The 12,732-nt window shown below is 37.8% G+C and overlaps 1 protein-coding gene across 3 annotated transcripts in view; it reads right to left on the bottom strand.

The window, feature by feature from the left end:
• Positions 1-901: 901 nt before the first annotated feature.
• The window catches only part of LOC136678216 (venom factor-like), a 59,210-nt gene continuing 47,379 nt past the window's right edge, over positions 902-12,732 (bottom strand). For 2 of the 3 annotated variants that reach the window (XM_066656180.1, XM_066656181.1), the window contains 10 exons: positions 11,175-11,265; positions 7,438-7,489; positions 7,275-7,362; positions 6,447-6,536; positions 5,309-5,414; positions 4,317-4,403; positions 3,882-3,965; positions 3,452-3,532; positions 2,000-2,147; positions 903-1,633 (listed from right to left, as the gene is read on the bottom strand). In XM_066656180.1, coding sequence (XP_066512277.1) covers positions 1,489-1,633; positions 2,000-2,147; positions 3,452-3,532; positions 3,882-3,965; positions 4,317-4,403; positions 5,309-5,414; positions 6,447-6,536; positions 7,275-7,362; positions 7,438-7,489; positions 11,175-11,265 — 972 coding nt within the window. In that variant the 3' untranslated portion in view covers positions 903-1,488. Of the gene's footprint in view, positions 1,634-1,999; positions 2,148-3,451; positions 3,533-3,881; positions 3,966-4,316; positions 4,404-5,308; positions 5,415-6,446; positions 6,537-7,274; positions 7,363-7,437; positions 7,490-11,174; positions 11,266-12,732 lie in introns of all 3 variants that reach the window. The other variant, XM_066656182.1, reaches the window with a different exon arrangement.

Below are 12,732 nucleotides of genomic sequence, written 5' to 3'. Positions count from 1 at the left end.
TTTAGATTAGTTGAAAGCGGATATATTAGCATTATAAACCGACTTCTGAGGGCACAGTCTCTGGAGATTCGACTGACGAGCTAAACACTCTGAAGAAGCCACCCCACTCAGGGGAGAGACCAGCCAAGCCTGCAATTCTCCGAAAAAGGGAACTCCCGATCGACGTCGCCTGCCTAAGGCCGAGAGTGCCTTACTCAACCTGGAAGGAATCTCCTTCACAAGCGGGCCTATCTTCCACGACTCGGGAAGGACGAGAAACAACCCCTAGAGCACGGAGGTTAAACAGCGGGACTCGACGGCTCGGTGAAAAGCGGCAAAAGAGTAAGCAAGCTAAGATTCATTCACTCTCCAGAAGCTGGTGCCTAATTAAGTCCCTTGATAAATATACACCAAGTAAAACCTCAGTTAGCAATCTATTAGTTATAAGTCCTAGTGCCTAGCTTATCTTTAAAGTCGAATCGGCTTCACCTGCGTTGATGCCATGAGATTTCAAGATTATGCTATGTAAAGTAAATATCCTCCTTCTTTTTGTAAATAAATACCTTCATTATTTGAAATCACAGTGTGTGCAGTCTGTTCATTAAAAGTCTGAAGATCCTGAAGATCTCACTTGGCTAGCTTGGCTATCATTCATTCTCAAACTAATGATTAACGTTTTAATTGCTTAAGCCAATTATAAAACTTTAATTACTATCATTAGTCAAATATCAGTAATCATAAGAGTTTGAATAAGGTCAACGCTACAAACACAATATATAAATATATATCAAATATATATTCATATATTACGGTATATGCATCAACCATAGCATATTATTATTAGTATACTACATAGTAATATTAGAGTTTATTATTTTAGGTTAAATGTCATGCAAAGGAGATAAAAGGAGATGAATGATATATTGGAAGAAAGAACCAAAAGTAGTTTCCTCATCATTTAAACAGCAAAGTGTTAATGGGCTGTATAGTTTGATTATATTTGACTGCCACAACCTAAAATTATTTGCCGTGATAATCAGGAAATCGATGTGGGCTACAGTGAAACAACGTCAGATTCGTTCATTTACTTACTGTAATGTAATGACATTTACTGTATCTTTTAGGCTGATAAGATACAAGATATAGACAAGTTGGACAACCTAAAGGCATACACACAAGGGCAATTCAAAATGCTTTATAGAGTGAAAAGAAATATAATATGAAGTTCAAAGCAAGAGCAAGAATAAAAAAAAAATCAAAAGCATTTAACACTATTAAAATAGCACAATAAAAGAAAATTCATGATTAAAATTATTCAAACAATTACAAATAAAGGGAAAAACTGATGCTTTATTCCGAATATATATTAGAAAACAATTTATGTAAGAGGTGGATGTTTGAACAGCAATAAATGGACAATGTGTATGTGTGCATGTAGACTAATATGTTATGCGTGTGTGTGTGTGCGCGCGCATGTGTGTTTTTGTTTTTGTTTTGTTTTTGTTTTTTTCAGGTCGGGCACCCTTTTTTCAATAATTCATCTGCAAAACTGTCAAGGTCCTGGCATCTCTTGAAAATGGCAGTTTGAGTCAAACACTCAGCTGAAGAAGGCCAGCGCTCCAACCATGTGGTCTTCCCCAGAGTGTATGTGTACCTGCCAAAGGACACACTTTAACATACACTGTATGGCTTAACATTTTTTTAGACACCTGTGCATTAATAGAGAGTTTGCTGCACTTTTTTTTCTACAAGTGCTAGGGGGTGGCTTTATACACCTCTGGTATACTCTTGGTATTGAATATAATGAGTGTACATAACTCATCTGCAGATGCTCGAGAGTGTCTAATTTCTTTTCATGTTAATTACACCAGCAGTGTGTGCTCATTTAGACATCTAAATCCACAGTGGGTGACCTTAAAGCAGCTGAGGTCTCCACAATCATATAGCAGAAACCTTATGAGTCTTTAAAACAGAATTGGGACAATTTTTCTATAATAGATATATTTATATAATGTGTTACCCAGTGTAAGAGCTGCCTTCATGCCATATGTCTGAGGGCGGGCCGATGATGAGATAGTCCTGCCCCTCCTGCAGGTTTAGCCCTGCCTTGCAGCTAGAATGAGAGAGAAACACTCTGGTGTCCTGCAGCTTCAAGCCAACCTCGGAACCTGATAATAATAATAATAAAAATAATCTTTATTATTACTTAAGACATTGTACTAGGTGTACAAATAAATGTTGAAGTGTTTGTGTAACATATTATTGTAATTCAATATTCAGCCTTTCTCCCACTCCTTTGTTTTTTGTTGGTAACTGTTGCATAGTATTAAAAAAATAACAACTGGTATTACAAAAAATAATAATAATAATAAATAAAATATTTTATTATATGTATTTAATACATTACATGCACAATCGCCAACACAAAAACTCCAAACTACTGGACAGTATTACTCACAGCTCTGTATTAACCATGCTCTGCCAGATGGGTCGTACTGCCTCTGAGTATCACAGCACAATCAGCGTTCGGTTTTGTTCTGTTCAGTTCTGCCACCTTTTTGGTGATTTCAAGATGGTGGAATATCTGCCTTGCTCCTGTAATTAACTCACGATAAGGCTCTTCCCCCCCCACCCCTCAAGCTGCAGAGCTTCCAGTTCATTCTCTGGAGGGCTTGCCCCAATGTGCTTTCGTCATACACAATGTGAGGCATATTCCAAATGGCCCCCTTCTCTATTCCCACATTGCTTACTATGTAAGAAAATATGAAGACTGAAGATTAAAAATATATTGAGTGTTATATGAGTAATTATAAACCTGATCTCTTTTCAAAATATTTGTGAGGTAGGTCAAATGACAGTTTGTTTATGACCACAGTTCATTTTTCAGTCATTGTAGCGGCAAAGTAACTTTATTAAAGACCATTATAATGAACTCCTGAATATAGCTATCCATAAATACTCTACGGTATGTAAATAAAGAGATAGTTAAAACAAAGTTTTATGAATCTAGAAGTTATGGGTGGTATTTCTACATGAAGTACAACAGAAATAAAACTCTTCAATGTTGATGACATTGTCAAGTTAGTTTCCTGATTAATTTGTACAATGCAGTGTGCAAGTTGTCTAGATGTCTAAATTTACCCAATGATCAAGCCTTCATCGCAGCAACCATTGAATCCAAAGTCATTTTAAAGTTAAATCCAGAGACAGGCCAGCCGAGTCTTAAACAATTCAATATATAATCTTTACACTGCTGTCCTCTTTATGACTCAAATATGTGTATTGTGTAATAGTAATTATCCTTGGGCAAGACTCCAAACTCTGGATATAATTGTCAGTTGTAAAATGTAAAATGATGGTAACAGTAATGTTGTTGTTCAAAGTAGAATCTTTTTTTTTTCTTTTGTCTTCAATCGTGCAACTTGTGAGATATGTTTGAATTAGATTCCATCAGATATAGACAAACTCTTACCTTCCTTTATGACCTGAGTGATCTCCATCTCATATCTGTCATACTGACTGATGTTCACACTCAGCACCTTGACCTTGAACACTGGAGAAGAAACTTTACTCAGAAACACACTGGATGAGTAAAGATTTTCAGACACATGTTCCTTCAAAATTTCTTTCTGAGATGGAGGGTGTCAGCAAAGGGTTTGGTTCCATTTGCTGCTCTAACAGCATCTACTTTTTATGAAAATTTGGAAAATTACTTGAATGTAAGTGAGGTCAAGTTCTGATGTCAGATGATTAGTTTTGGTACTCCAAATTATCTCAAAGGTGACTAAAGCCGTGTCTACCTTAAAGTACCTTAATTCAGTTAAGGGGTGTCTACAAATTTCTACAAAATATTAACTTAAGTAAGCATAGGTTTAACATATTGTTGTTATTGTAACAGTTACCATGGTAAATTCCACCACATGCGATTTTCCTCCTGTCACTAACAGAGAAGGACTGATCATCTGTCTTCATCACACAGCAGTCACCTGTACAGAGTTAAGAGGTTGTTCTTCAGTAATTTTCTTGTAATTAAAGATGACTTGTCTGATTGCCCTTGCTCATTGGCTCCTGTTCATTTACAAAATAAAAATACGTGTGTAATTCTATTAAAGACAATGAGCATTTCTGTTCTTAAAATGCAATTCTCCGATCTGCATATGCATTAAATCTGTTTTATGTCATCATCTGTAGTCTCTCTCTAACTCGCCCTAAATAAAAATATAAGTAAAAACAAAAAATCTGAGAGAAACTATTTCACAGAAATGAAATCCAGCTATATATTCAGACCTAACTATAGTATGTAATGTGTGTATATCTGTGGATTTGTCTGTTCTTACCCTGAGTACATCTGCAAATGTTCTTGCAGATTTGTCCAAGCTGCTCTTTGTCCTCTGGGGGAGTGTAGAATCTGGTGCAGCTTTTATCTGACCACACCCAAACACAGGTCATATTTTTAAAAATAATTCCTCAGCATGAAAACATTTTACATACAACATATACATGCATATTTAAACTGGCCACTCAATTAGAAACCCAACTACCTCAGCGGACCACTATACCAGCACATAATATAAAAAACTGAGTATAATGACTAAAATCATTGAATAAAATGGCCCTCCTTCTCCCCATAATTCACCAAATTGCTACCTAATTCAGGCATCTCTTAACTGACATCAGAAATGTGGAGGATAGCTCTCCAAGTTTTATCTTCCCAGTTTGGTAGCATTGTATGATTGGGGAGGCCTAGTTAGTGAAGTGAACTGGCAATGACCAAAACAAGGTAAAAGAAAAATGGTATATTAAAGGTTTTACAGGCTATTTTTAGGTCCTACCCTAGAAAGATGTCATAAGTTATTTTAGATATACACTGATCAACCATAACATTATGATCACCTCCTTGTTTCTACACACAAAGTCAGAGACAGTAGCTCATGTGATGCTGCGCAGTTTTTGTTTTGGTCGTCCTCTCATCCTTCATCAGTGGACGCATAATGCCACCCAAAGGACAATTTTGGCTGGTTATCTTGGTTGGTGGGCTGTTTTCAGTCCAGCAGTGACACTCCAGCTGACTGATACTGTCTGATCCACTCATACTAGCAGAGGACACACACTATCACCACCAAAACCACATCAATGTCGCTGCAGAGCTAAGAATAATTCATCACCCTGTAGTCACTCTGTGGTGGTCCTGACCAATGAAGAACAGGGTGAAAAAGGACAAACAATGTATGCAGAGCAACAGGTGGGCCTCAGAAAGTAGGTGTTTCAAATAAAGTGGCCAGTGATTGCATAATCAAAACCAAAAAGTGAAACAGAGCTGTGCCCGTACCTTTGTTGTAATACTGGTAAACAGTAACCGTAGAAGGCTGTAAAAGCCCTACTTTAAACTTCTGCTGCAGTCGGAATGTGATGAGGTCTGTCTCTCTGTGAGACACCTGTATAGATAGACACACATATGGATGCTTATATGATACCTTATCACTTCTAGGCGCACATATGTTGGATCAGAAATCACATCCTCACTCTCATAATGATACAAGATATATTGACACTGTCCAATTAAAAAACATTTATCTCATTTTTTGTGGAATTTTTACCCTGCCCTTCACATTTTATAATAAATGGACCAACAGAAATGCTCCAAAATAATGTGGAATTTTTAATTAATTTAAAATGTTTAAATTGTAATTTTAGAAGGATTTTCTTCTCCTGTAAAGTTATTATTTTGGGAGATACATGTTTTTCATTGGGCAGCACAGTGGCACAGCAGGTAGTGTCAAACCCACAACCACCAGGTCCCTGGAGCTGTGTGACTGCTCCGGGTGACTGTAAGTGAGGAGTTTGTTGTGTTCTCCCTGTGTCCGTGAGGGTTTCCTCTGGGAGCTCCGGTTTCCTTCCACAGTCCAAAAACACACGTTGGTAGGTGAATTGGCGACTCTAAAAGTGTCCGTAGGTGTGAGTGAATGTATGTGATGCCCTGTGAAGAATGTATTCCTGCCTTGCACACAATGATTTCGTGGTAGGCTCTGGACCCACTGCTACCCTGAACTGGATAAGCGGTTAAAAATAATGAATGAATGTTTTTCACTGGACAGCAATGATATATTACTTTAATAGTAAAGCCACAATTAAAACACTTTATCACACTTTCAAAAAATTGAACAGCACATTTTTTAACATGTAACAATATCTACCTATCCTCCGGGTGCTCCGGTTTCCTACCACAGTCCAAAAACAAAAGTGTGAGTGTGCGAGTGAATGTGTGTCTGTGTTGCCCTGTGAAGGACTGGTGCCCCCTCCAGGGTGTATTCTCGCCTGCGCCCAATGATTCCAGGTAGGCTCTGGACCCCCTGCGACCTTGAACTGGATAAGCGGTTACAGATAATGAATGAATGAATGAATGAATATCTACCTATTTTATTATCATGAATATGTTAGTGTATTTTATATTTGGTTTCTTGTATTACCTTGAACAAATGTATAATGAGAGACCCTCTGTCACTCAGATTGTCCACTACCTGGAAGAAGTTGATATAGCGATCAACTGAGTTAGTCATCTGCAAATGAAACATACACATACAAATGCACAGTTAATATATTGATTTGCACAAATTGATCTGAATTCTACATTTCATAATCATAACTGCCCTTAAAAAATATCTCTATATATTTATACACACACAAACAGATCAATCATAACATTATGATTACTTTTTGTTTTTACAATCCCTGTTCTTTCTCTCAGCCCCACTGACCATACAGGTGCAATTTGTAGTTCTACATTTACAGAACACAATCCATCTCTTGTTCTGCAACCTTTGTTAGTCTCCTATCATTCTTCTGTTCTTCAATGGTCAGGACTGTCACAAAACCAACACTGAGCAGGTATTATTTGTGTGCTGCATAATTCTCAGTGCTTCAATGACACTGACGTTGTGATTGGACATTGGTGTGTGTTGTGCTGGTGTAAGTGGATCAGTCACAGCTGAGAGAATGGACGGAGTGTTGAAACAAGTCCAAATCGCATAATGTTTTGGCTGATGTGTGTATGTGTGTGTGTGTATATATATATATATATATATATATATACATATATATATATATATATATATATATATATATATATATATATATATATATATATATATGTGCACATACTCTTGATCTGGCAACAAAACAGTCAGTGACTAGACTGTAACACAAATATATAAAAATCAAAACATTATTTCCATACACTGTCCATTTCACAGTTTATTACTAAACACAACTAAGGTCAGCTCTTTAAATTCTCTCACCAGCTCCAGGTCAGAGGTTTCTGGTTCAAAGCCAGTAGGCAGACTGATGTCCAAAATAACCATCCGCACCTGACGTGGCCCCAAAGCTCTATTTGGAATTTGGGATATCATGATTATTATTGTACTGTAATGCTCATAAAAATGTAATATGTCAATAACTCACCTCACACTAATGTTAAGATTGAATGATTTCTCTACATCTGGTGGGGGTTTCTCTATATACAAAAAAAAAAATTAAATTCAATCAACACTTTCTTATGGACATCTGCTCCTTTAAGGGTTTAGATCCAATGCTAAAGAACCTTATACCTTATATGTTTCAAGTAACAAATGCAACTAGTTATCAAAGTTGATTTCTTTCTATTTCTTGAAATTTTAACCAAGACTATTCACAATTGTTGGCAGTTTCCTATACAGTATCAAGGTCTCCCAAGTAGAATGATACCTTTGAGACTAGCATGCAAGACTGGGATTTAATATTAAATGAATAACTTCACTGACCATGGGTTGTGAAGAAAATTAGGTCAATTTTTATTTTAAGGTCATTTTTCCTAAAATGAATACTTTACTAGTGTTGAGTCAGGGGGTGACCAAATGAATCTTCGGCCACCTCCCAGGCACCCCCACCAATGCTTTGCCAGCAACATTTTTTGCAGAATCATTTCTGTTGGGATGCAATTTAACAGACAATCCTCAAACAAGTAGTTCTAAGAAGAAACAGATGGTGGCACTGTACTTAATGCCTGTATCAGTAAAGGAGTGAATGATCAGGAAACACTACTAGATCCACAGCAACTTCACATAGAAAAAAATAAGGTATCATTTTCTGTGCCACCCCTGTGTGAGTAATGGTCTCAGTCTGGCCACCCCTATGAAAATTGTCTGGCTCCACCACTGGTTGGATTATGTGCACTGGTTGGATTATGTGCATGTGACTCCTAACTCCCTTGTCACAGAAGCTGCAAGCTGCTGACAGATGGTGTGAAGGGTGTGCATAATGGCCAACCAGAGAAAGGAAGCCAATTTCTACATGTGATTTTTTCATTTTGTGGGACAGTCATACTGACACCTCCAAAAGAACTCTGGTTCTAGAACCAGTTCAAAATGATTTGTGCAATTATTTGCCATTGTACAGCATACAACAAATTGTATATTCCCCATTTAACCCAGCTGTGGCAGTGAACACACACTCTGTGCACTAGAGGCTGTGAACACAACACTATAGCCAGCACCCAGGGAGCAGTTGTGGGTTCAGTGCCTTGCTCAAGGGCATCTCAACTGTGGATTGACGGAGGAGTGCTGTTCCATCAACCCCCACTGCCCCCAATTTTCCTGCCAGTCATGGGTATCGAACCAACCTTGGTTCTGTCAAGTGAACCGGCCCATGTTGCCTGGTTCCAGGTTTGCTGTAGCTAAATTCAGTGGCAAAGCCAGAGATAAATGTATAGAGCCATGTTTATTCATCAACTGTGTAGTGGAGTATGGATCGAATGGAGAAATGAAAAACTCTCTACTCTAATAAGGATTGTGTTTGTAACAGAACCCACATTCCACAGGATTTTGTGTGTGCGTACAAACTCTCATCAAAGACTGAGCAGGACACTTTCCAGCGACACCCTCCCTCATCCCCTTAGGAGGAAAGATAACAAACCCATTTTATGATGCTGTTAGACCAAGAGAAAACCAGAGTTAAAAGGACTCTTTATGGCCGTGGCACCTAAATGACGAAAGGTTTTCTCGTGTGGGATTGACAGATGGTAAAACTGACTGAACTCGGGTTGACCTCCCAGTAACCATCCGCACAGGACGAACAACATGGACCATGTTGGAAAGTGGAAAGTGGACGTTTGCGAAATCACGTCTCGCCTGAGGTCGCCTAGATACATAACGGAAATAATCAAATTCTGATAAATATGTGTACGCGATATGTATGAATGTCACTCTTTGTGTCTTCAGATGAACAACCAATGAAGTGATGTGTACTACTCTTTTCAATCATGAAAGAAAGTTTCTGTCTCTAACTAAGAAAACGAATTAATATCTTCTAACATGATATTGTAGTGGGACGTAATCATAACGTACCCAAGATACTTATATACGTAGATGTTTGATATTAATAATCCAGGACACTCAAATGTGATATGTCACAAACATGTATAAGAAATTTTGGTATACACGAATTTTTCCTCTTCTTCTTTTTTGAATCTCTCTGATACCTCTCTCCCCCCGTTCTCTCTCTCTGAAACGTGAAGCAAGTCACGTGAGCCTCGGACCCCGGATCCAATCAAAGGAAGGACACCTCCCAATAGGGCGTGACCGCGCTACCTTTGAAAAGAGGGTGCCGACTCATTTTCGCTCTGCTGCTCTTCTCCTCTTCTTTTGAATCACTCTCTTGCACTCTTGATTTTCGAACTCTACTTTGCGTGCTCTTACATGCTCTCTCCATCTTACGCTCTCTCTCTAATTTTTAACCTCTCCAAGCGAGACGTTTTTCTCTTCTTTATGCAGATGAACAAAGACTTTAAAGGACCTCGCTCAGCTACCCAGGAGACGTCTTGAGCTAGCTAGAGTGTGAAAGAAAATTTACGAATAACGTCGAGTGACTTGAATACCTTCTTTTCTTTTCTGACCCAGCCTGAAACTTCCACGAAGAACTGCGGGAACTGAGCGGGACGCCATCACTTCCAGGACCTCAAAGAGCCTCTGTACCCGGCGAGTAGTTGAGAATTGACGAAAAAGTAAGCTAAACCTACGCACTTCCAGAGCTGAAAATTGAATTAAGTCTCTTGATAAATTTATACGTTAATTAAATCTCAGTTAGCAACACATTAGTCACAAGCCATATCGCCTAGCTTATCTTCCAATTCGAATTGGCTTCACCTGCGTTGATGACGTGAGATTTTGAGATTATGCTATGTTAAGAAAATATTCTTTTTGTTAATAAATATTTCCATTATTTGAAATCACATTGTGTGGAGTCTTGTTCATTAAAAGTCTGAAGATCCTGAAGAACTCACTTAGCTTGGCCATTATTCATTCTCAAACTAATTAGTAACGTTTTAATTACTTAAGCCAATTATCAAATTTTAATTACTATAATTAGTCAAATATCAGTAATCATAAGAGTTTGAATAAGGTCAACGCTACAAACACAATATATAAATATATATAAAATATATATTTATATATATTTCACGGTGTATATACAACATACACTACAACTGTCTACAGCTAGTTCTGATACACGTGTGTAAACGATACCGAGTTCTGAGCCGTGGTACTGAGCCTGTGAACAGTGAGAAAAGAATCCAAGTATCCCAGAAACACACAGATGTGGCATATTCCTGCACAGCATCAAGGAAAATATAGCATGCTGGTAATGACCTGTCCAGCTCCACTACATGAAGGCACTTTACTTCAGGCTCTGTGGTCTTTCTGGAATTTCTTTACCTCAATACGTCCACAGACACCAGCATGGTTCATAATGAAGAACCAACTCTTATTGGTTCTAGCTGGGAATTAACTTTTTTGGTTAAGAAACCAATTTATGTTGGTGGAAATGTGCAAAAGTGTTCCTAAATAGATTCACGAATGGGAACCAAATCAGTTTCTTATTGGTGGCACAGACTTATTAATGGCCTGGGTGTGTCAGATAATCTGAAATAAACCTATTTTATACATGGCTGATGCCTTTCAGTTAACCCACTCTAACTGAAACATAGTGGCCTGGATGTATTAGAGATTATATACTAAACCTTTTTAAATATGGCTGCCCCAAAGTGGTGGAACCCTCTATAAAGATCCTAAATTGGTTTGTTCAAGGACTAAAAGGCTAAATTTATTGCACATTACTGGAAAAAGGAAAGCAGTTTTTTTTGTGAGAAAAAAAAACCCACTCACCGCTGCTCTCACTGATGGACACGTCCAGTTCAAAGCCATTACAGGTGCTCTTCTCATAGACATCAGGCAACTCGTTATATACTGTTACAACCTATGAGGGGGTGAGGAGAAAGAGAATATGAGACAGATAGAGAGGGAGATAAAAAGATTAGAAACAGAGACAATGGTGAACTTCATTGCCAGGCCAAAAAAAAGTTCCAGATTTAAAAAGAGAGAATAAAGTTATCTGTGCAAAAAATATTTAAAAACAAGACCTTCTCTCTGAGATGAGTTGAAGTGAACTGTGGCTCATCATTTAAACAAATGGGCCAAACTCGGCTGTTTTGAATAGGACAGTTTAGACAGAATGTTAATGGTGTGGTGAAACTTGATCCTTTTGGTACTTTGACCATTGTGGTACAGACGTTTTATTAAGACCCCAGGGAACTGTGTTAACTTGTGGAAAATGGGGTATAATATGTGCCTTTTAAATACTCTGTGAAGCCGTACTGTAATAATTGGCAGTAGAATGTGTGTTTAATAGTGAAAATAAGAGCCTGTCCATCTACAAAATGCAACAAAAAGAATTGGGACTAAAAATCTGTATGGTGGTGAGAAAAAAAAAATCCCTTCCTTGCTTCAATTGTCCAGGCTCAGCAAAATCATGTGGCAATAAAATGAAGTTAGCTGAGTACCTGAATGACTAGTTAATCCCTTGAATGTATTTGTTCTTCCTTGATGGAATACACATATTCCAAGTAAACAATGCCAAGATTTTTCAGGGTCAAACTGTGAAAGTATGGTTCTAGGAACATGAGGAATATTTTTCACACAGGAATTGATCACCACAGAATTCTGACCTTATCCCCAGTGAAAGCTATGGGATGGACTGGAGATCCCAAACACCTGTGGCTGAAGGAAACATTTAGGAACACAATTCACTGAATATAATAAAATATAATATAATATGGTCCGAAATATGTGGAGACTTGCTATTTTAATTTCCCACTTTGCTGCTATAACAGCTTCTACTGTTCTGGGAAGGCTTTATAACAGATGTTGAGGCATTTTTGTTTTAAAAATAAAATAAATTAATTACATTAAATAAATTAAAATAAAACTCTAAATTTGGGTTTTATGTGAAATGTTTAGCAAAGTTTAAATAAAAAACGCAAAACATATATATGATAAATCTCTTCTCATAAATTACCAGTAAATCCTCTCAATTTAAGGTGGGTAAAATGGGTAATGATTATGTCAGTATTACCCTGACAAATCACAAGGATACCATAGCCACGCCTCCTCTCTGAGTCAAAGACACTGGTGAGCTAAAGTTTATGAGCCATTAGTAAACAAGTTAGAAAACAAATAGCTATCCAACTATTCACCAAGCTATGGGGAGGAAGTGAAAGGCATAAGGCAGAGCAGAGTAACAGCAGGGAAGGCAGACCCACTCGGTCAGCAGTAGAGTGGAGTGGCAGCAGGGGAAAGCACCGATTTGAAAACACTCTAGAAGGTATCCAGTTCATACAATTATGCTAACATGTATATAATTATATGAATAATCACACGAAACCAC

The sequence above is a fragment of the Hoplias malabaricus genome, chromosome Y (assembly GCF_029633855.1).
Source record: "Hoplias malabaricus isolate fHopMal1 chromosome Y, fHopMal1.hap1, whole genome shotgun sequence".
Classification (NCBI taxonomy): Eukaryota; Metazoa; Chordata; class Actinopteri; order Characiformes; family Erythrinidae; genus Hoplias; species Hoplias malabaricus.
The sequence above is the reverse complement of the archived record's forward strand: the minus strand, read 5'-3'. Positions and strand labels throughout refer to the sequence as shown.